Consider the following 26390-nt stretch of genomic DNA (forward strand, 5'->3'; position numbering starts at 1 on the left):
TGTTAGCATTAGCATGTAGAAGCGGGATACACGGGCCGGGAAAACAGTCATTTTAACACGCAGCGGGCTCGTTATTGACCAATCACCATCGAGTATTACACATTGTCGCGCAATAACACTTAATCATATAATACTTTCATAAACAAATAAGGGTTATTATTATTATTATTATTATTATTATTATTATTATTATTATTATTATTATTATTATTATTATTGTTATTATTATTGTTATTATTATTATTATTATTATTATTATTATTATTATTATTATTATTATCGTTGTTGTTATCATTGTTGTTGTTATAACAACAATAATACTACTATTACTACTTCTACTACTACCAATAATAATAATTATAATTGTTAATAATAACTATCAAATAAATAAATAATGAATAATAAATCATTATAACAAATAAGTATAATCATTTTATACATATTATACATTTTTTTTATAGGTGTTATTACATGACGATTATTTGGACATGTGTATTATTATAATTAAACGAGTAATATTTCTACAACAACTAATAATAATTATAATAATAATAATAATAATAATAATAATAATCATAACAACAACAATAATAATAATTATAATTATGATCATAATAATAACCATAATAATAATCATAATAATAATAATAATAATAATAATAATCATCATCATCATAATAATAATAATAATAATAATAATAATAATAATAATAATAATAATTATAATAATTATAATAATAATCATAATCATAATAATAATCATAATAATAACCATAATAATAATCATAATAATAATAATAATAATAATAATCATCATCATCATAATAATAATAATAATAATAATAATAATAATAATAATCATAATCATAATAATAACCATAATAATAATCATAATAATCATAATAATAATAATAATAATCAGTAAGTCTAAATCCAAGTTCAATAAATATGAGTCCAAGAAATGAAGGGACTCTCTGCTCTCTGATTGGCGGACCGCTTTGTGTCCTGCTCTCTGATTGGCTGACGGCTCCGCGCTGTGACGCAGCGTCAGACTCCTTTCGCCCGCGGCTGAAGCTCTGTGCAGCGGCGCTGCAGGCGACGTAGAAAGACGCGGAGCGACGAGGGCGAATCATCTTCATTTTGAACTTTTTCACTTTTATTCATTTCATTATTGTCGGACTGCTTTGTCCGACTCGCCGAGCCACGGAGCGCATTCCTTTTCTGTCTTTTTTGGAACTTTTCTGCTGCTGTCATTCAGACTCAGCAGCAGCCGCACGTGTTTGACCTTAGTGATTTTATTATTATTATTATTTTATTTTATTTTATTATTATTATTATTATTATTATTATTATTATTATTATTATTATTATTATTGTTATTATTATTATTATTATTATTTTGCTTTTATTTTCTGAGGGGGTTTTATCCGGAGGTCTGGACTCTAATTTGTGAAGTGATTTTGTGGATCTGGAAGCCAGCCTGAGGAGATCTCACCCCAAGTAAGAGACCAAGTCATCACACTCACGGTGCCAGGGCTTTACAAACCAGTTCCAGGGAAATTGTTGAATAGTTATTGAATTATTGGTCCAAATGAACTGAAATTGAACAGTGTTTTTGAAACTTATTTTTATTCAATGCATTTAACTTTTAACTTTTTTTTTAATCGTTACTATGTGATTGTCTTTTATTTGCGTAAAGCACTTTGAGCTACATATTGCGTATGAAAGGTGCTCTACAAATTTCGATTATTATTATTATTATTATTATTATTATTATTATTATGATTGTTATTATTATTATTATTATGATTATTATTATTATTATTATTATTATTATTATTATTATTATTATTATTGTTATTAGTATTATTATTATTGTTATTTAAGTGTGACTGGATGATTTAGAAAACAACAAACACCATTCTTCATAATTTGCTGATTTTTCGGCAAAAGTGGTTTTCACAAACTGGGGTCCTCGAATGTATTGCAGGCAATAACGTTATTATTTTATAAATATATGTGTTTATTTTTTATAAATGTTTTGCTCGATTGGACAGGATCAATATGTTCTGTGTGGAAAGAAAAGCCATCCAGAGCTGATAGGCTCAGGGTTGGAAAGCCCTGGTTTAGGGTGGGATGGGTGATGAGGTCAGTCCACTTATACAGGATTGTACAGGAATGGTGCATTTGATAAACCACGCTGCACCTTTTAATCATTCATACCTACTGAATTATTGACTGAATGTTGTCTCTTAGCTAGACTTTCCTTTAATTCACCTGTGGAACATTGGGAGCAGATTTTCTGCTGAGAGGCTGACAGATGTGATCATGATGCAGCATGTGGAGTTTTGTAACGGGATCCAGTGTGTGGTTCACACAAGAATTTATGTGGCGGAAAGATTAAAACCAGCGTAAGGAGAGACACATCAACAGGTGGAGCCAGTAATTGGATAAGGGAAATAGTTCTCCTGCCAGAGAGCCCTGTGCTCTTATCTATATAGTACATTCAAACAGACATTTAGTGCTGTCCGTCCACGGGCCCTTTCTGAGCCTGTTTGTAGAGGGAGATAGTGCCAAGGAGCTGGAATAAAGACAAATACAGACCCAAAGGCAAGGGAAGAAGAATGAAGCCAAATAGAAATGGGAAAATTTGATAAATTGCACAAACTCTTCTCCTTTATTCAATTGACAGCCAATTGACAAATGACGTAAAATCAGAACAGGGCTCGACAGAATAACTCCTTCATTTAAGTTGAAAGTCCCAGAATATAAAGACATTTTAGATAGCCCCAGAAATGATTTCTGTACAAATTCATTTGTGGAAAAGTGCAAAAGATATTGGAAATTGGGAAAGAAATTGAATACTGTAAATATGGGAGATGAATACATAAAAGTAATTCTTATGGTTTTTCTTGTATATAAAACACCTCCTCCTGTTGCCTGTCAACCCATTAAAAGGGACAGTCTGCAGGCGGGTTTGAGTCTGGTTTCCGGTTATAAATTGAGTGAAAAATCTGCAGCTGATGGAGGAGGCCACATCAGGACCAGAACAACACCCCGCCCTCTGTTGCAAGACTTGAATCGGATTCATTTGAAAATTAATAGTTTGGACCCGGGCGGGAAATCACCCTCAGCCGCTGGATGCTGGTGCAGTTTGGCAGCGGGTGCTTTTTGGCTTTTTCCTTTGTTCCATTGGCAGCCAAAGCGGCGGAAACAAGCCGCTTGAAAAGCTGTTCAGTTCACAGGATGGAGAGCGGTTCCCTGTGGAAACTGCTGTCCAGGCTGCACCAGATCCTCCATTTAATTCGTTTTATTTGTTTTTGTTTAACCTCTGTTTGACTGAATCTCTTTTCCAAGAGGGGCTCCGGCCAAGGAAAGCGGCGCACAAATGAACCGACGTGAGCGTACCCATTCTGTGTTTAAAATCTGAGATTGAAATGAGATGCTCACATTTGAGGTCATTCCAAGACGACGGAGCAGAGTTAGAACTGATCCGATCTGACCTGAGGAACCTGCTGACTAGGGCTGGCTATTGGTACTCAATACCTTGAAGGTGTCGATTGAAATAACCCAAGTAGTATGGAAACTCCTCCAGTCAAGCGATACCTGTGTTCCATCATTTTTGTACCCAGATCTAGAAAAAAACTTTTCTATTTACTGTATAATTTACTTTTTTTCTTTAACTATAACCATACTTTTTGTATGGTTATTGTATGGTTATAGTATAGATTACATTTCACTGCATATATGTATGGAAGTATGTATATGTATGTGACAAATAAAAATCTTGAATCTTGAATCTTGGTTTTGGATTTAATGCGACTTGTTACTGGCTCACTACGGCAGCAGCAGCTACAACAGCCTGTCAAAGGATAGTCTGGCTGAAAAAAACAGTCGAGTGAAAGAGGTTTTCCTTGGTGTACTCATTCCAGCCACTATACTGGCTATTTGTTTAAAATGACGCTGCCCAAAAACTTTATTCTCTACTTTTGTTTCTTTTGTACAGTTATTCAGCTGAAAGAAGAAGAATATTTCATAAATATTTCAATAATTTGAACACTTTGAAAATGTATTGGTGTAAAACTCATGTGGAGGCATCAGTGGAGGCATGTTAAACAACTGAATGCTTCCATTCACATGATGAGTATAGCAGAAAAAAGGTATGGAATGAGGTACTCTACTGGTATCAATATCACTTTAAGGTACTGGTACCAGGAACTGGTATTGTAAATGTTTAAACAACACCCAGCCCTACTGGTGCCAAATTAGGTTATTTATGCATAAACTGCACCTTATTGTGGTTAAAATAAAAATCGGGTGCACATTTCATCAAGTCAACAAATATTCTTAAGGAAATAAAAATGATTTGTTCTGTTGTGAAATTCCATATTTTGATGACGTTGGAGTCGTTTTTTTTTCCCCGCCTCAAATCTCACCCGGTTCTTCCAGGAGGTGGAGGAGGCCGAGCGCTGTCTGACAGGATGGACTTCATCTGGGTGTGGTTGCTGCTGCTGCACACGGCACTGACGTCCAGCGCTGCCAGAGGTGAGTGATCCAACGTGTTGCTTTGCTTCTATCGCTGTTTTCTACACATTGACGACGACAGGGGCAAGCAGGTGATTTGCAGAGTGAGTTTGATGTGGGAGTATCTCCCTCGTCTTTGTTGGGTGGATTACTCTTCAAATCCCAGAATTACATTTGAAACTGCAACGTTTTGAACCGATCCAACGTTTGTTTGCCTTGTTTCTTGACCACTTGAGGTGGTGTGGATATTTTTGGGTCCTTTTTGTGAATGTTCATCCATATGGAAAGTTTTCTGAGCACAACTAGATACGCTGCTTTCGCAAATTCACCGTGGCTGCCACTTCTTGAACGTGTGGCGGACCCCGCCACCAATAATGGAAACAGCTTATAGAGGAGCAACATGCAAACGGTTCACACAATGGCTGTTTCTTATCAGGCACCAGCAAATAGGGCCTTTTTTCTTTTGAATAGAATCTTACGGATTACCACGTTAATATAATGAACCTTCAGAAGCTTTGTAACTTCTGAGTTTAAAAGCAAATATCAGGATTTAAATCCTTATTGTGTAAAGTTCCCCACGATGACCATCATGGTGATAAATCCCTGGACGTCGCCTGGTCCCACTAATGACCCCATGCCGGGATGAACAAAACAACAACAACAAGACAAAATTAGAACAAAACACACACACACGCACACACACACTCACATACATACATCCCCCATGGAGACAACACGGGTTAGGCCGATGGCCAGGAGGATGGGGGAGGAGGATGGGGGAGGAGGATGGGGAAGGAGGATGGGGGAGGGGGATGGGGGAGGGGGGGTGAGGGGGCAGCGCTCAGGCGGAGGGTGGAAAGTAAACACTGAGCCATAGAGATGAGATTAGATTAAACTGTTAGGGATGTTTGCTGTGCCGTGCTACAGAGAGAGAGAGGAGGGTGGGGGGGGAGAGAGTGGGAGGGTGGTCGAAGTGAAGTTATCTAGAGAGAGAACAGTAGAATGCAATGTGTAAAGGAAAGAAAACAGGAGAAAGAAAGGTCATTTGAAAGAGGGAGAGAGGGGGGAAGACAGCGAGGAGAGTGAGAAAAAGAGAGAGGGGGGGGGGGGGGGTGTTTGAAGTTAGGTTTTGAGAACCAGAGAACGGTAGAATGTAATGTAACCAGGAAAGAAAGGAAGACAGGAAGAAAGAAAGAAAGAAAGAAAGAATAATTTGAAGGAGGAAGGGAGAGGGAAAGACGGTGAGGAGAGAGAGGGAGAGAGAGGGATGAAGAGGGAGGGAGGTAGGAGTGGATATGGGTGAGGTCGTCAGGTGTGTTTCTCCACATGGAGCCGGAGGAACGGTTTTCCCAAAACAGATCGATTTGTGGACGAAGCCGCTCGTACGTTTTGACCCCGGACGACTTTCCAAGTGAACTGGGACGCCGGCGTCTCCCCGCCGGTCCCGCGCCCCCTCCGCCCGGCGTGGGACCGGCCGCTGGCCGACGGCGCTGCGGCCCCGAGCATCCGCGGGAAAACGGTTTCTGCCGGAGATTTTCTGAGCTTATGTCAGGATCACGCTGCATGAAAAGCTTCCCGCTCGGGTTCCTTCACGGCCTGAAGCGAGGAACAGCCGCTGGGCGCGGCGCGGCAGCAGCTGCAGGGGCGGCCTCCTGCTCCTCATGTGGATGTTGTGATGTGAGGCTGGGTCCGGTCTGCCATTCTGGTTCTGGAAATATAACGGTGTAGTTGAATCTTCAGGGTAAGGGTTAGAGTAAAGTTAATGTCGTTTTCTGAACCTGCAGTCAAAATATCCACATTAATAATGATCGGTTTTAAAATACTTCTTGTGTGTAAATATCTTATGAAAGCACCGTTAGTCATCTCCAAAATATTGTTAAATCTATCGAATCTATAGAATGTCAAATAAATATAGCCGCAGGCAGTAAAACACAGGACCAGTTTAGTCGTGTTTGGTAGAATTTTCCGTGTTTCCGTAATACCGTGATCAGCCGTTAAGTGTATTCACATTTAATGTTTTGGAAATGAATTGAGTATAAATAAAGACATGTTTAGTTTAAATGAAGTATCACATTTTTCATGTCTTTTTTCACATTGTTTTCACATGACTTTCACAAACTATTTCTCATGCTCATGTGTTCGACCAGTCACCGTGGACTTACGTCACTGAGCGTTCCTCTTTTGTCATTGAGTTTAAATGTCCCTGAAGAACGGTGTTTTGATAGTTACGGTCGTTCCTGGATCACGCAGTGCAGACGCGAAAGAAAGGGACGGTTCCTCCAAAGCTTCTTAGAACTTCCTGCAGTGCCAAAAACGCCCTCCTACCGATTCTATTTTTCGGGGTTTTATGAAACGCAGCACGAGTTACAGTTTTCTGAGTTTCCTTTAAACGCAGCATCGGCTCAAGTTGTCTGTCTAGGTGTGGCAGGTGGCTGGAGGGGATTGAGTTCCGAGAGAAGAAGCTTGGACTTATTTAACTTGATGATGTCACAAAGCGCCCCGCTCCTCTAACTAATCAAATCGCCTCAACGTTCTTGTACTTCCGGTAAAATGATCACCGTTTTTTACTAATTTCTGCTCCGAATGTAAATCGATATTGATCAAACTGGAAGGACCAGACGGCTGAAACTTCCCGGCTCTATCAAGACCTCAACCATGTCTGTGTGTACAGCGGATGTTGTGTTTTGGATACTTTAGATAGCCCGAAAAAGGGCCAAGATAAAAATGACAACAAATCGGGCTGGAGCCCGATCACAATAATAACATTAAGAGGTTTCATCCTCATCCTTGTTCCCAGTTCTCTCTGGATCATCCCTGAAGCCGGTGGACATAATTTGATGAAGTGGATTTTGCTGCTTTCAGAGCTGATTTAACGCAGTCTGAGACGGAGAACCAGCCTGTCAAAAAGTCACGACTCCAGCCCAGCCAGGAGTTCACCAACTGGGAGGTGTTTAGTCTGCGAGACCCCTTGAGGGGCCCCGGGCCTTGTGATGAGAACCAACCCAACTTCTGACGGACAGCTCTTAGATTCAATTTTAAATTATCTTTGAGGGATTGGCTGTTTAAATTGGCCTGCCCATATAAGGGCGTGGAAGCGTGCGGCGCCATCAAGTTGTCCGACAGAACCGGCTCTGCAAGCTGCGCCTCATTAGGGAGTACAAGGAGGAAGAAAGTACAGGAACGGACACTTTGCTTGATGCAAGTTATGCTATAGTTTTAAGAGTCTTCTTCATGCTATTTCAGAATCCTACTCCTGTTTAAGCGTCATGGCATGATAGACTCCCTTTTGTATTTTAAGCTTCTACTTTTGAAGCATTTCGTGTCTGTGTGTTGTGGTCCATGTTGTACTGTTTGCTGGACGTCCCTGCTCGTCATATGTTCTCACCAAGACCAATCTCTTAAAAACCTCCTGATGGAACGCCGATGAATTCCACTTTGGGATAAGATGATGAACTTTTAAATCACATGAAGGGATCAAACCAGTGGAATCCTTGGTCTTTTTTTTCAAGGCCTGTTTGTCTTCTCCACAGTCCTCCATGTTAACACAGCAAAAAGAGATTATTAGGGAGAGCTGGTCTGATATTAATGAATAATACTTTTTGACAAACGCAATGTGACAATATTTTGGGGGTGACTTGGTGCTTTCATAAGATAATTAAACACCAGATGAGATGGGGCCGCTCTGTGGGGGCCGCTCTGTGGGGACTGCTCCGTGGGGACTGCTCCGTGGGTACAGCTCCGTGGGGACTGCTCCGTGGGGGCCGCTCTGTGGTGGCCGCTCCTTGGGGACGGCTGCGAAAACTCCCACGCTCCCCGACGGGCTCCCAGCCACTCCAGCAACGCCCCGAAGCGGATGAGCGTCTCCTCTCCCCGCCGCCGAACGAACCAGGTCCGATGTGCGCGCACCGGTTAGGTTTATGTTTTTCATTTTCCAAACAAGTACGAAACGTAAGGAAACAAAAAATTTCCATCTGTAAGAATATGAAATAAATTCCATTTCTGTGGTCGTCGTCCATTCAGACAATAACCTTCACAACGAGGGTTAGGAGAACGCATAGAGTCACAACAACCAGAGGGAAAACATCACAGTCATTTTTTAACACCCAACACAAGAACACTTCTGCACAGTGAACATTTCAGATATTCAATAATAAATCCAAAATAGCTCTGAGCGGAGAGGGGGGCGGGGGAGAGAGGGAGAGAGGGGGCCTCTCCACCTCTCCTCCCCCGCTCTGAGGGATCAGTTTCAGTTAACGGTAAACTGCACTTACACCGTTTCAATGCTCAGATTTTTCCAGGCAGATAAAAATAAAAGAAATCGCCCGTCATTTATGTCAATCGCAATCGACTCCATTGATTACCGATTGAGGATTTAATCGTCAATCTGCCGAAGCCTATAACGCTGGGAGGTATTGACTGTAAATGTGCAGCAATGTGCTCTGTGACCCCGGCCGGTTGGTGCGATGCCAACATTCTGGAGATCGTCTGGCTGGCGATCGTACGTTACCTGGGCAACGCCACGGAGCAGGACTCTGGAGCCAACATGGCCGCCAGCGAGCCCTGCCCTGCCCGACGTCTCCGGTCGGTGCGGGCTGATTTTTCCCACTTTGCCCCTTGGCGCGAGGAGAAAAGGAAGTTATTTTCCACTGGGAACGCCGAGCGGACAGCAGCTGATGGAGAGAGAGAGAGAGGAAGATGGACGATGTTGAAAGAGAAACAGAGGATGTTGGACCCTCCAAGGATAAAGAAAGATGGATCGTGGGATCGGAACACGGTGGAAAAATGTAATGAGAGAATGGAAAAAGGTGTAGACACAAAGCTCAGATGGAGGAAAATACACACTCGGATGGACGGACGGATGGATGGATGGATTAACAGAAAGATGGACAGACGGACAAATGGATGGACAGAGATAAACCCAAAGAGAGATATTTAGGCCCTTATTTCAGTAGCAGCTGCCAGAGGTGTGTGTGTGTGTGTGTGTGTGTGTGTGTGTGTGTGTGTGTGTGTGTGTGTGTGTGTGTGTGTGTGTGTGTGTGTGTGTGTGTGTGTGTGTGTGTGTGTGTGTGTGTGTGTGTGACCCAGCAGTTGAGAGGATGCTTTCGCTGGCCGCACTGGGAGCTGCAGCGTCGGGGTCAGTGCGTGGAAGTGGAAGGAAGAAGACGTTGTGTTGGACCTGTGGCTTCAGAACACGCGGGTTCTACGTGTTCTACTGACGGTGGAGTGACATGAGCATCTACCAGGGACACGTGTGTCTGTCAGATAGAGCTGGGCCATTTTGACAAAATCAAACGTGTCATTACATTTCACTGCATATATGTATGAAAGTATGTATATGTATGTGACAAATAAAAAATCTTGAATCTTGAATCTTGAATCTTGTGTACTTCTTTATGAATACGTTTAACTATATCACCATGTTACCACAATCCCTCCATCACAATATGATATTATAGTGATATATTCCGCCCTTGTGCTTGGGTGAGTGTGAGGGAGTTTTCCTAAGTTTGGGAGACAAACAGTTTGATGAGGAATCTTCATCCTCCCCCAAAACAAATAGAAAGCTCCAGCACGTCCTGCCGCCGCCGCCATCCAGTCCTTCCACCAGGAACCGTGCAGCAGATATGTGGGAGATGTTATCACAGATTTTCCATCGTGCATTTGTTATCACTTCTTATTTGGATGTTTGTTCCTCGTCTCTGCAGGTTCTGACAAAGTTCAGTTTTAAGTCTTAAAACGCTAATAACTCTCTGATAACCTGTCAACATGGAAAGAAAGAAAGAAAGAAAGAAAGACAGAAAGAAAGAAAGAAAGAAAGAAAGAAAGAAAGAAAGAAAGAAAGACAGAAAGAAAGAAAGAAAGAAAGACAGAAAGAAAGAAAGAAAGAAAGAAAGAAAGAAAGAAAGAAAGACAGAAAGAAAGAAAGAAAGAAAGAAAGACAGAAAGAAAGAAAGAAAGAAAGAAAGAAAGAAAGAAAGAAAGAAAGAAAGACAGAAAGAAAGAAAGAAAGAAAGAAAGACAGAAAGAAAGAAAGACAGAAAGAAAGAGTTTATCAGCATCTTTATGGCTCGGAGGGTGAACAGGCACTTGCAGATGCTTGTTAACGTATACAACTACTATTGGACAATGTGTAAATACAATCTGATGTAAACACAGACACACACACGCACACTAACACACATACACACATTAACACACGCACACTAACACACATACACACTCGCACACATTAACACACACACATGCACGCATACATTCACACACACACAAACACTAACACACATACATGCACACATTCACACACACACTAACACACGCACACATTCACACACACACACGCACACACTAACACACACACACTAACACAGGCACACATTCACATACACGCACACTAACACACGCATACACTAACACACGCACACACTAACACACGCACACATTCACACACACAGGCACACATTCACACACACACACACACACACTAACACACACACACTAACACACGCACACATTCACATACACGCACACTAACACACGCATACACTAACACACGCACACACTAACACACGCACACATTCACACACACAGGCACACATTCACACACACACACACACACACACTAACACACACACACACTTACACACGCACACATTCACAGACACACACACTAACACACACACACTAACACACGCACACATTCACACACACACACACACACATACACATTTTCTCACACACACACACTAACACACGCACACATTCACACACACAGGCACATTCACGTTCTCCTGACGAGTGCCGTTCTCACACTCCAGCAGGTAAATGTCAGAAAGTTGATCCGTTCACAGTGAAACTGGTTGTGGGAAGAACCATCGATACAGGAACGCGATGAGAAACCATGTAGGTTCAGAACCTTCTGTTCCAGAACCTTCTGTTCCAGAGCCTTAGCAGCTCCTAAAAGAGTGCGTTGCTTTCACATCAGACCGTGCTGCTCCCCTGGTCACTGTGTTTCAGGTTCTGGTTTTTCTATTCTCATTTATCAACTGAATGTTAGCAGGGCAGTGACTTTCAATCAGCTGTTCACCTGGATTCATGCTGGACATGAATGGCTTGTGCGTCGCTTGTGTTTCACCAATAAAGGATGTGTCAGCACCACGCACGAGGCCCCGGTGTTTCCTGTAGAGTGAGGGAGCTTTCTGGGACCAGGAACTGTCTGGGAGTGGAACCTGCCCGACGACAAAGGCACAAGTTCCTGAGTTCCAGGTCCTTGAAATGTTCCTACGGCAGCAAGGCCCCGTAGCCACCGAAGAAAGCCTTTTATGCTTCTTCTGGTGTGGTTGTTTGGGACATTAAAATGTTCCAAACTTTTGATTCTTTGTTTGGAAATAACCAAAATGGTCGGGGGGGGGGGGGGGGGGGGGGGCTACTCGACATATGAATATTGTGCAACAGAAATAAAGTTGAACAAAACACAATGAAAAGAAGTGTTTCCTTAATGAAGCTGCGTCTGAGAGGTTCACTGTGAACAACCTCTTCAGTTCCAGTGTGACTCACATCAAGGAGGAGGTGGTGTCCTTCTGGCGGCCACCAATAAAACATGGCGGCTTCAACCTCATTTCACACGTGACGGCGCTGCAGAGCCTCGCCCGGCCACAGACGCTGCTCTCCAAACGGGCGGAGCTCAGCGCTGCCTCCACCAGCCAGACTTCCTGTCACAGCTCATTTGTACTATCAAGATGTGGGACAGTGCCAGTTGTTCCGTGTGTGGTTTTTCCTTTGAGTTTGTTGAACGTTATTCTCACTGTAAGTCACCGAGCTGCTCAGTGTGTTCCTATCAAAGCTGTTTGGATGCTGAGCTCCACCACACGTGAGCTCTGAACACAGAGACTTGATCGGTCACGTCACTGATGGATTGATCGGTCAGCGTTTCAGCCCTGCTGCTGTCCTGTGTGTGGGCAGAGGGAGGGAGGGAGGGAAACAGAGACAGCCATGAAGTGGAAAGAGGAGAAACTCCAAATTCCTTTAAGAGTCAACGACCACATGCGACAGACAGATGTTACAACCACTAAGTGACTTAACGCAAGGTAAACAGACACACACACACACACAACCAGACACACATACACACACACACACACACAGACACACACACACACACAACCACACACACACACACACACACACAGACACACACACCCCTCTCTGTCCATGGTGTGTGACGCATGACAGCAGATAATGGACGTAAACACCGTCGTGCTGATAAGCGTTTTACGAGCATCTGCACCTCGCTCCGTCTCCTCCGACATTTGTTAGAATACTCAGTGTTTTCTTTTAGTGTCTCTCTTTTATGAGTATGTGGCAGGGCTGCCCAAACTGGGGTCCAGGGACCACTAAGGGGTCAGTGAAAGATGTCAGGGTCCGCGAAGGAATTCTAGACATTTGTTTGGTTTTTTTCCCTCGCATTTGGGGCGGAGCTAAGCAGACCATCTCTGTGCTTTTGTCACTAATTTGACAGAAATCCAGTGAGTTTTTGTCCGCGGGGGTCAGCGAAAAGAAAAATGTTGTAGAAAAACAGACCGTCGCCATAAAGCATTTGAGAAGCTCTGGTCTCCAGTGAATATTTCAATGTTATTATCATGCAGCAGACCCGATTGAAGGGATTTATCCTTTTTTCTTGGTATAAAGTCACTATTCAAGCACATGTTCATGTTGGATTCTAGTATAATAATAATACACAGCAGTTATTGCATTGACCTGTGTGTGTGTGTGTGTGTGTGTGTGTGTGTGTGTGTGTGTGTGTGTGTGTGTGTGTGTGTGTGTGTGTGTGTGTGTGTGCGTGCGTGCGTGCGTGCGTGCGTGCGTGCGTGCGTGCGTGCGTGCGTGTGTGTGATGAGCAGAGCAGTGGCAGCTGCAAAAGGCTTAATTGTTGCTGGAGCTTCTCCTGTAAAGTCCTGGTGTTAGCGCCACCCGGCTGCTTCTCGCCGGGTGGCGGATGCTGTTTTCCTTGCAGCCTGTACATGTTTTATTGAATGACTTGGTTCATCCGTCCATCCTTCCATATCTCGTCTCAGGGATCCAATCTGTATCGTGAGATGTGATTCGGGGTCCGTGCTCTGGTCGGGAGGTCCGCCTGGCCACGTAACCAGATCCACCTCCACCCCCCAAACTTCAGCCGGAGCTGATGTTTCAAACAAACGCTTCATTAAATAATTTGTTTTCAATTTCGGAACTGAACTTAATGTAAATATTTTATTTTCGTCCTTATTCCTCAACATGACATGTTTAGGAATTATTAGTTACGTGACATTATTATTATTATCATGTAACAGAGGTGTTAAAAGTTAAAAGTTAAAAGTTAAAAGTTAAAAGTTAAAAGTTAAAAGTAGAGTTTAAATCCTTCAGGAAGCAGCAGGAGAAAGAGAGGGAGGGTCGACGTCTGGGAGGAGGTGGAGGCAAAGAAAAACACATGAATTAGAGGTGAAGTGTGAAAGTTGTTGTGTAGGACACACACACTCACACTCACACTCACACACACACTCACACTCACCAGACACACAAACACTGTCTCACACACACACACTCACACACGCACACACTCTCACACTCACACACAGACACACACACACACTCACACACAAACGCTCACTCACACACACCACACTCACACACGCACACACTCTCACACTCACACACAGACACACGCACACACTCACACACACACGCTCACTCACACACCACACTCACACACACAAACACACTCACATACTCTCACACACATACACACACACACACACCGTTACGCACACACACACGCTCACTCACACTCGCACACACTCACACAAACACACACACACACTCACACTCACACTCACACTCACACACACACACACACTCTCACACTCACACTCACACTCACACACACACACTCTCATACTCACACTCACTCACACACACACTCAGGAACCTGGACCTCACAGCACTGAACTTTAAGAGCAGTTTGTCAGATTTTTAACCTTTAGATCAATTGTTTATTTTAAACTCTGAGAAACTTGGATCTGAAATCGACATTTCTGTCACAAGACGAACGTCAGATGTTTGGACTTTTTATCATCAGATGATATATTACAGAAATGAAATGAAAAATGATAAAAGATGATGTATTATATCAGATGAGCAGTGATCGTGGAACAAAGTTTCAACTTTCAGATAAAAGCTTTGTTGTTCAGCTTTGAGTTTACATCTGATTTGCTCCATTTTATGTTGAGTAAAACAAAAAAATATAGATTTTAACGAGACGTTGACACAGGTTTTTTAAGTCTTTAAGTTTATTATCACCATGTTGAGGGAAATGGACATAATATGCATCATGATTTATGCTTCATGAATTTAACATTTAGTTGAAAGTTAAATTATAGGACATTAATAGTTTAAACATTGTGGAATATAGAAATGCAAAGCGCCATTTCGCACCAAATCTGTCGCTGTTTATTTATTTTTTCCCCTTTAAACTTCCTCAGGATTCAGACGTCATTTGAAGGAACGCTGAGGTGCATCCGTCTCCTCGTCTTCTTCTTCCCTCTCTCTCTTTCTCACTCCATCCCTCCCTCCACCCTTCACCTCAACATGACGGCAGGGAAGAAGGACCACAAATAAGAAATATTCTGGTTGTTTTTTGGGTGGTTGTCCTCCCCCGTACTGTTCTGTGTTTTGTGTCCTGTGGCGCCGCTCGGCTGCTCGGTGGTCGCTCTGGGGTTTGGGTCTGTTTGGTCAGGCTGCAGCTCTGGGGGTCAGAGGTCAGCGAGTGGAGGAGGGAGGGGTCAGTGTGCCTGTGCCTGTGCCTGTGCGTGTGTGTGTGTGTTTGTGTGTGTGTGTGTGTGTGTGTGTGTGTGTGTGTGTGTGTGTGTGTGTGTGTGTGTGTGTGTGTGTGTGTGTGTGTGTGTGTGTGTGTCTATAATAACACACCAGGAACCCCACTGAATGACACACTTGTTTATTTTGCACAATTCCCTGAATTTCCCCGTTTCTATTTTGGTTTTTCTGTTTTGGATCCGAGCACTACGATAGATTTCACAACACTGGGGTCATTTAAATATGTTATATAATACTATTTATATATAGTTAATTTATGTGCAGTATTAGTACACATTAAGACATGAAGACATGTCGACAGACACTGTAAGAAAATACTGAAATAAAAACCAGAGATAATAAACTACAGCTTCCAGTATTTAAGTGTCTGGACTTACTTCAAGATATTAAAAAGTTTTAAACAGATTTAGAGACTTTTGGATTTTACTCCACTACATTTCTTACACAGTCTAGTTACTTTGACAAGGGCTTTTACTTTTAATACTTATATAATATTTATTTTGTATATTTAAGACTGAGTACTTATATACATTTTATTTAAGTAGAAGCATCAGTGTGGTACTTTTACTTTTCCGAGAGTTCTTTTGTATCGGTATTTGTACTTTTACTGAAATAAAACCTTCCACCTCTGATCATTCATATATTAAATTAAATATGCCTATAATTATAATAAACACTTTTACTTTGGAAATCGATAGACTGCTCTCTTTCTCGCTCTCTCTCTCTCTTTAATTCCTCTTTGTTTTTTGTCGTCTTCTTTGTCCCTGTCTCGGCCATCGACTCCCAAAACCGGAGCCATTACAACACTTTTGACCCCCTCCCCCGACAGACACGCGCGCACACACACACACACACACACACACACACACACACACACACACACACACACACACACACACACACACACACACAAACACACACAAACACACACGAATGCACACACAGACATGCACACACACACACAAACACACAAACCCACAAACACACGCATGCACACACACAGACACACACACACAAACACACGCATGCACACACACAGACACGCGCACACACACACACACACACAAACACACACAAACACACACGCATGCACACACACAGACATGCACACACACACAAACACACAAACACACGCATGCACACACACAGACACGCACACACACATACACAAACACACACGCATGCACACACACAGACACACACACACACACAAACACACACGCATGCACACACAGACACGCACACACACACAAACACACGCATGCACACACACAGATAGCACACACACAAACACACACGCATGCACACAAACAGACACACACAAACACACAAACACAAACGCATGCACACACACAGAAACGCACACAGACACGCATGCACACACACAGACACACACACACACACAAACACACGCATGCACACACACAGACACGCACACACACAAACACACACGCATGCACACACACAGACACACACACACACACAAACGCACACACACAAACACAAACGCATGCACACACACAGACACACACACACACACAAACGCACACACACAAACACAAATGCATGCACACACACAGAAACGCACACACACACAAACACACGCGCATGCACACACAGACATGCACACACAGACATGCACACACACAAACACACACGCACGCACACACGCATGCACACACGCATGCACACACACAGAAACGCACACACACACAAACACACGCGCATGCACACACATACATGCACACACAGACATGCACACACACAAACACACACGCACGCACACACGCATGCACACACGCATGCACACACACAGAAACGCACAGACACACAAACACACACGCATGCACACACAGACATGCACACACAGACATGCACACACACAAACACGCACGCACACACGCATGCACACACGCATGCACACACACAGAAACGCACACAGACACACAAACACACACGCATGCACACACAGACATGCACACACAGACATGCACACACAGACATGCACACACATAAAACACACACGCACGCACACACGCATGCACACACACACAGTCTCACACACACGCGGTGTCCAGCTGTTGTTCCTGGCGGCGTTACAAATGAGACGTTGAAAGACGATCGGAGGACGAGAGACACTGACTCTTGTTTTCCTTGGGCTTCAGTGTGTGTGGGGGGACGGACAGACAGACAGACAGACAGACAGACAGACAGACAGGAGAGTGATGGAGAGAGAGAGAGCACCCTAATGAACTTGGTTCGTCCTTGATTAACATGTAGCCCTGCCACGTTCCCCATAAAGCCCCGCCCACCTCTCTCCGCCCCCTGTGGCTGTTTATTGGAGGTACATCTGACCTCTGACCTCAGGAAGTGCAGCTGATTAGCAGGAAGTGGCCGCAGACACCTTCATGTTGTTTCTGCAGATTTTTAAAGTTTGTTCGCTGTCAATCAAGTCTCCAACGTCCTCTTCCTGTTGGGCTGAATGCCTAAAAGAAAGTAACCAAGTACAAGTACTTAAAGTACATTCTTCAAGTTTCTGTACTTACTTTTGGAAGACTCTCTTTTTACTCCACTACATTTAAATCGAATATCTTCAATTTATACGTAAAATTTCTAACAGTCATGCTTCTTTATTATTCTGTTTTTAATCAAGTTTTATATTTGTATATTTTTTTTATTTTTATCGCGCCACCCGTACGACATCATTGTAAATTATAATCAGGACTGCATGAGCAACACCTGCAGAAAAATATTTACAATAGTACTTTATTAAATATTATGTACTCTGTGATATTAGGGAACTGGATAAGACACACACACACACACACACACACACACACACACACACACACACACACAACCACACACACACACACACCAGCTGTCGACGTGGAATCCATACTGCATGTGAGATGTGGGGGCGGGCGCACAGTGTGCGTGTGTGTGTGTGTATGTGTGTGTGTGTGTGTGTGTGTGTGTGTGTGTGTGTTTCTCTGTTCTTAGTGCATCTACAAGACAGAAACGACATTGAAGCCTCTGAATGTTGATTTAATTTGACTTTGCCCGAAAATCTAAGTGATCCCTCCGTCACTAGACGGGTTTAGTCGCTCCAGAGTAACGTGGAGCTCCAGCGTCCGGCGTCAAACCTTCACAACTGAACGTTTTCAAGCCGACGCTGGGGAGGAAACTCGGAACCCATTTGCATTCATCATTTATTTTCGTTTAATGGGCGTTTAAGTTCCGCTGCTGAAAACATGAAGCTGGAGCCGAAGCTGAATCTGCGCTACAGCGTTAAAGCGTTAAAGCGTGAAGCCACAGAGCCGCGGTTCAGTGGAAACCGCTGTAAGTACCAGAAACCGCTGTGGAGAATTAGTCATTAATTTAAAAACCAGGGGGGAAAAAAATGATGCTTTTAAACCTATATGTGGGAGTCTTTACCCACGGGTAGGGGTTTAGGGAGGGGGAAGTCTTTCTGGCAGTGGGGCGCCGATGTGCAGTGAGTTTTAATTTATAATTATCAACAGAAAGGCTCGCTGGCCGAAACAGGAACAAAGAATAACAGAGCATTAATCGGAGTCTGGTTTCTTTACATTTTTAACCTGTGCTGTCAGCTTGCTGCACATACAACACAGAGTATTTGTTCCATTACATGTAGGACAGAGTGAGTTGCAAGTGGAGTTGAACTTGTCAACCTGCAATGAAACTCTTTATTCATCTTTAATCAGCAACAACTGCTGCAGTAACTGTCCTGTGACGAGCTGTGGGACGAGCAGAGCACACAACCACCAGCAACCCCCTCTTTGGAGAACCATCTTACCATGTTTGTGTCTATAAACAACTAATCATCATTACTACTCCAAGAGGGAGAGTCACCAGGGGTGAGACAATTAAACATAGAAACAAACAACAACATGTACATGGAAAAACATAAACATAGAAACATCGTGGTTGGGTCCCTATGCCCCCCAACGCGCAGAAGCAAGGCCCGCCACACCGCAGATGATGCCCCACCCAACCACCACCCCTGAGCGCCCACCCTTGTAGCCTAGGCGCGGGACACCCGGATGACAGGCCCCCTTGCCGATGCCCGCAGACAGTCAGATATGTGGGCCCTTCAACCCCCTCTGCACCAGGGGCACCTGCCACGCAGCGGGGGCCAACAGCCGCCACCCGCACCCCAACCCACACCCACGACAGTGAGCAGCCTCCAAGGGGCACAGCACGCCAGAAACCACCAGGCGCAAGCCGCCAGGATCAGAAGCCAGTTGGCAGGGGGCCCACCAGGCCTCCACACCCGGCCAACCACACCCCAACATCGACCCCGCCCCGTACCCGAGCGTGCCCCGGCCCCGGCCCCGTGCCCGTGGCACCCATCCCACATCGACGAGCGACCACAGAACAGACGGCAGCAGACGGCCCCCCCACCCACAGCCCAGCCCCCCGCGACGATAGCACCAGAGAACAGATACCTGAACAGCCAGGTGCAACGATGTATAAGGAGCCCACCCCGAGTACACCCGGTCAGACCCAGGTCCCTGCCCGAGTCCCAGGACCAGATGGAACATCCAACCAGCCCCGGCACGACGAGCCTCGCCCCACACGGGACGCAGCAGGACAGGGAGGCCCCGCCGCCCCACCCACAGGTCCAGTTTCTGCTCGGTCACGGTGCGGTCCGCAGGCTCCCAGCGTCCTGCACCAGGCGATCGCCATCGTAGGACAACACAACACATGAGAAAGCTCTTCCAGCCGGGTCCAACCAATCAGAGCTAATGAGGCCGATCAGGCCGACCCGGTACAGCTGCGCCGCGGCGGGAAGAAACCGGCACCGTCACCTGCAGACCCCGGCTTAACCACGCCCCCTCGTCTGACACACTATTCTTTTGGGGTTTCCTTGAATTAAAACTTCAGTAATTAAGCTGTAAAAAGAAAGTCAACAAGATAGAGGTTTATGGGGATGGTTGCTCAGGCGGTAGAGCTGGTGGTCTAGTAATCTAAAGGTTGCTGGTTCGATCCCAGGCTCCTCCTGCTAGCATGCTGTAGTGTCCCTGAGCATGACACTTAACCCCTCATTGCTCCTGATGGCTGCGTCCGTCGGTGTTTGAATAATTGTAAGTCGCTTTGGATAAAAGCATCTGCTAAATGCAATGTAATGTAATGTAATGTTATCAAATGCAAACATTTGTTGATGCAATGAATACGTTCATTTTTGGCCTTGGCCTTCACACGCTGTCAAACTGAAACTGTTAAATGTTTTTTTAGGCTGAACGTGGTGACAGCAGTGTGTAGAACAGGACGGGCGTCCAGGTCCAGTCGAATAATCTGACAGTTATCAGTTATCCTGAAAGTCGCCAAATAAAACCCAGAATCTATCGGCTCCACCTGTGAATCTAGAGTGGGGGGGTGGAGGCCTGGTCGGCTGCTTCATCTCTATCATCACCTGATTATTGTTATTTAAACTGACGTCATCGTATTGTATCATCCTTAGATTCCACAAGCTGGTACAAATGGTAGAAATGGTAGAAATGGTGCATTTGGTGCATTTCTTAACTGTGAAGTTGAGTTTTTGTATTTGTATCGTTTCAGTCATTGATACATTTTTGTGATTGAAATGATCAAAAGTCATTGTTGATGTTGAACAAGGTTGAGGCCATGTCCTCACGGACGGGAATGTTCTTTAAAACAAAGTATTCTCTTTGCATTTTGGCCCCGTCCACACACAAGCAACATTTGAGGAACTGGAAACTGAGCTTTTGGAAAGTCGAGAGAGAGAGAGAGAAAGAGAGAGAGAGAGAGGGAGGCTCATACTGACATGCACAAGTGACATGCTGACTGATTCATTTCAGGTGGTATTTTGGGACGAGCGGAGCTGTGTGTGTGTGCGCGTGTACGTGTGTGTGTGTGTGTGTGTGTGTGTGTACGTGTGTACGTGTGTGTGTGTGTGTGTGTGTGTGTGTGTGTGTGTGTGTGTGTGTGGTATTTCTTCACACTTTTTCACTTTTTTTCACACAACATTTATTTTAATTTCACTTTCATTTCTTCGGGCTGTTCGAGCTGGCTTTCTGATTCCTTTGGCGGTTTTTGGATAATTTAGACGTCAACAATTAGGGTGAAGTTGAAATAATAGTTAAGACACACACATCACACACACACACACGCAGTAGGCAGAGGAGACAGACGTGAGCTGAACAAATGGACTTAGTCACGGCTGAGCTTGGGTGTGGAATGTGGGAGAGGGCCGTGTGTGGGTGTGTGTGTACGTGTGTGTGTGTACGTGTGTGCGTGTGCCTGTGTGTGTGTGTGTGTGTGTGTGTGTGTGTGTGTGTGTGTGTGTGTGTGTGTGTGTGTGTGTTTGTTTGTGTGTGTGTGTGTCTGTACATGTGTGTGTGTTTGTATTTGTTTGTGTGTGTGTGTGTGTGTGTGTGTGTGTGTGTGTTTGTTTGTGTGTGTGTTTGTGTATGTTTGTGTGTGTGTGTGTGTGTGTGCTTGCGTGTGTGTGTCTGTGTGTGTGTGTGTGTGTGTGTGTGTGTGTGTGTGTGTTTGCTTGTGTGTGTGTGTGTCTGTACATGTGTGTGTGTTTGTATTTGTTTGTGTGTGTGTGTGTGTGTGTGTGTGTGTTTGTTTGTGTGTGTGTTTGTGTATGTTTGTGTGTGTGTGTGTGCGTGCATGCGTGTGTGTGTGTGTGTTTGTGTGTGTGTGTCTGGTGTGGAATGTCGGCCTCCCCACCCAGTGAACCGGAAAGGGCACAGGTGAAGGAGGTGGAAGGAGGAAAAACAACAGGGGAGCGGAGTGAAGGAGTGAGAGTTTAATGCACGTGATGATGTAAATATGAATAAATAATGTGATGACGTCTGGTATCTGGGAGATACATCTCAGGGCGTATGGACTGAGTTTTTAAAGTTAGAAAACAGCTCTGTGTCATGATGAAAGTTTATTATGATTCAGATTTGCTTTGAATCAAGTGTAAATTGATTTGAATATGACATTTGTAGCGTAGCTGCCGTCCTCCTGGAATACAAACATATAAAGATTCATAAACGATAACATTGTTTGAGGAAGAAATACCAAATTATCTCAGTTGAATAGAGTTCAGTCTGAAGGCTTTTGCTGCTTAATACTACTATAAAAAATATGTCACAGCTCTGAATCCCTAATGTGTCGCTGTAAAACAAGCAAGGCACCCTCCCCCCTCTCTCTCTCTCACCTTCTCTCTCTCTCCAGTTCTCACAGCCGTTCCCTTGTTATTTTCTCTCAGGTCAGTATAAAACGCTCCATTAGAGCAGATATTCCTCCTATATCAGGAAAGAGGGCAACAGCATGTGTGTGTGTGTGTGTGTTATCAGGGTTGTTAATGAGTAACAGTGTCTGCCTCCAGAGGGCTGATAAAGTCAGGTCGAGGACACCGGTTTACACACACACACTCACTCACACACTCACACACACACACACACACACACACACACACACTGATAGTCAACCTAACTTGGTGCCAACTCGGTCTTATCTTATGCTAACTATGTCTTGGTTTATCTGAAGGCACGAGGCGCTCCGTAATGGAACACACACACACACACACACACACACACACACATAGACACACACACACACACACACACACACACACACACACACACACACACACACACACACATACAAACACACACACACACACACACACACGCGCGCACTGACCATTCATGATTTGACCTGAAATTCCAATAAGCTATTTATTGAACTTAATTCTGTTTAGATGAGTGAGTTATTATCTTTAATAGATCTCACTTGTTTTTGTATCTCCTTTTTATCTTTCAGTCTCTTTTCTCACGTGAGTCTTTCCTTCTTTCTTTTTTCTTTCTTTCTTTCTGTCTTTCTGTTATCGCATCACATTGAATATGTTACATTCTACTCAAATAAAAGGCCCATTTGCATTTTATGCACTCCTTATAGAACCAACATATATTTGGAGAAAAATCTAATGTCATGTATTAAAAATAGATTTAGATATTTGTAAAGACAAACATTGTATTTCTATATTGCACTGCATACCAATAAACATAATGACCTTCATCTTTACTTTTATGAACATATATGTTTATTACTGAATAAGATATATAATAAGATATATTTTGGCAAATATGTGGTTATACTATTTTCAATATATGTAAATGGATGGAAATTTACATATTATGTGATACTTATTATTATCATGGTTCATGGGGTGTGCACGGTGCAGGGGGCGTGCACGGTGCAGGGGGTATGCACGGTGCTGGTCGGCAGTGATGCTGCTGAACAGTGACAGTGATGGAGCGAGGACTGACCTGAACCCAGCAGCAGGTCAGAGGGAAACTGTAAAACCAGTGCTGCCACCTGCAGGTCGGAGGGAAACTAAGAGTAAAATCAGTGCTGCCGTAGCCACCGACACTGGTGACGTGTTGTTTGGACACAGAAGTATATTTGCCTTAGAAGATAACAATGAATTCAGAGAACAGCTCTGTGGACCCTCATGGGTTCTGATGAACACAGCTTGCTTCATATGGCTCTGGCGTCCTCAACAGTATTTTCTACATCATAATCTGAATGGAAATAAACCTTCAATGTCAAGAAGGCGACGGTGAAACTGCCCAGGATGTCAGTGCGGCGTCGCTTGGAGCTTCTGGCCAAGCGTGAAAGATGAGACTAAATACACTTGATATTAGTATTATTTTTAAGTCTTATTATCTTTGGATATTTATCAGGTTGGACGAGATTACTTTTGAAGTTACGTTAAGATTCACAGTTTTCCATTTGATCCCTCGCTGTTTGTTACTACACTTCATACTGTAAATATTGGCCAATCTTTGCTGCTTATAGAAAAATGTAAGAGTTTTCGGACCTTTGTTTCATGTTATTATTATTAATAAGTGCAGTATATTCTATTTGCCTTATCTCTCTCTCTCTCTCTCGCTCTCTCTCTCTCACGTTAGATCCTATTTAGAACGACAGTGTAACCCAGTCCCTGGTGTTCATACACACACACACACACACACACACACATACACACACACACACACACACACACACACACACACACACACATATACACACACACATACACATATACACACACATACACGTACACGTACACGTACACACACACACACAGACTTGGAATAGAACTCTGTTGACCTTTGACCTACTTCCTCCTGCAGTTTGACCTCTTTACCAATGTCTTGTGCTTCATTTCTCCTCCGTCTTTTTATTTTTAATCTTTTCTTCCCTGTCTTTCATTCTGTTCATATTGCAAATTATGGTCTGTAATCTGCTGAAGGTTTAGTGCACGTCTGTTTTCTGGTGTTCTGGCGCTCCTTGGGGGGGGGGGGGGCGCTCCGTAAGGCGGGGGCGGCCAAACTGCACGACTCCTGCCGAGAACCTGCATTTTCCTCCGTTTAACCAGCGCTGCCAGGTTGATTTGCGTTGGGATCCGGATCCGGAGGCAAAGATGGATCCTGCTCCCAACGGCTTCCGGTGTTTCATCTCATTTTAGTGACACGGTGGCGCAGTGCATTGCACTGCTGCCTCACAGCAAGAAGGTCCTGGGTTCGATTCCCGCCTGGGGCGCTGTTGGCACCGTGCTCCGGCGGATTATCTTCGAAAAACAGGAGCCTTTCTGTGTGGAGTTTGCATGTTCTCCCCGTGTTCACATGGGGTTTCCTCCACCTCACGTCAGTAAGGACCCCCACCAAAAACATGCACCCATCATGGTCTGACCAGCGATAGACACTTATCACCTGGTCCCCGGGCGCGTCCACGTACGCTGCCCACTGCTCCTGGCTGTGCCCCCGGAGGAAGGACAAGCCAGGATGGTTCAAAAGCAGAGGAGCCATTTCACCGGCCACCATCAAGCATGTGCATGTGTGTGTGTGTGCAAGCATGTGTTGTGGAGTGTCGTGTGACAATTAAAGACTGTTTCTGTTTCTGACGATGTTTAGAGTTTCTCCCTGAGTCACTTCTGGGGCAGGATCAGGACATTGTAGGATCCTGTTTAATTCATTCTATGTATATCCATCATCTTTCCATCATCCATCCATCATCCATCAGTCATCCATCTATCATCCATCCACCGTCCATTCATCAGTCATCCATCATCCATCCATCATCCATCCATCCATCATCCATCCTTTCCTCAGGCCTTCTCTCTACAGTTCCTTTTTACTCCTTCTACCTTTTAAGTCTTTAAAATGTCTTCTCTGAGATTTGTGTGGAACAGGTCAGAATTTGTACCTTTAAACACACACACACACACAAAGAAAGAACTGATACAGTAAGCTTTAAAAGAATGTTCTGCCCCCCCCCCCTTTTTTTTCGGTGGTCTGCAGAACTTAATGCCCCCCCGCTCCGCACTGCCCCCCCGTCCTCGTTCTGTGCTTTTCATTTTGACTTTTTTCTTCATATTCAACAGGAATTTGAATCGTGTGGATTTGATTGTGTCCCGGCAGCTCGGCTGTGAGGGGGAGAAGTGTTTTGTGTGTGGGTCGACAGTGTATCCTCGGGTAAGAAGTAAGGATTATTCAAAATAAAAACATAAAAAAATACATTGAATTTCTCTAAATAAAAGTATGATGTCACATTATGTAGGAGACACTTTGGTCCAAAGCCACGTCCAGTGCACAGGCATGAGGAGCTCAACCTCCTGAGATGCTACTTTAATATGTCCTTCATTTATGCTTTTCTGTCATGATATTTGTCAAAGGGGTGAATTGAATGTTCCACTTTTGTAGCATTTTGGGATACTTTGCAGTGTTGTGTGTGTGTGTGTATATTTATATTACTGGTGTGTGATTTTACACTGTGCGGGCCGCAAAGTAACACAAGGCCACACATGTGGCCTGCGGTTAAAACCAGGTTGGAAACCACTGCTCTATATGCTAGTGTGTGTGTGTGTGTGTGTGTGTGTGTGTGTGTGTGTGTGTGTGTGTGTGTGTGTGTGTGTGTGTGTGTGTGTGTGTGTGTTTGTTTCCGTT

At 44.0% G+C, this 26390-nt stretch overlaps 1 protein-coding gene across 1 annotated transcript in view; it reads left to right on the top strand.

Moving 5' to 3' along the window:
* The first annotated feature begins 1183 nt into the window (after positions 1-1183).
* Positions 1184-26390, top strand: part of fgfrl1a (fibroblast growth factor receptor like 1a) — a 72262-nt gene continuing 47055 nt past the window's right edge. The window contains exons 1-2 of the mRNA XM_080008732.1: positions 1184-1500; positions 4450-4545. Of these exons, the coding sequence (XP_079864858.1) occupies positions 4482-4545 (64 nt within the window). The 5' untranslated portion in view covers positions 1184-1500; positions 4450-4481. The remainder of the gene's footprint in view (positions 1501-4449; positions 4546-26390) is intronic.

Source organism: Zeus faber, assembly GCF_960531495.2.
Source record: "Zeus faber genome assembly, chromosome: 10".
In the NCBI taxonomy this organism is placed as follows: domain Eukaryota; kingdom Metazoa; phylum Chordata; class Actinopteri; order Zeiformes; family Zeidae; genus Zeus; species Zeus faber.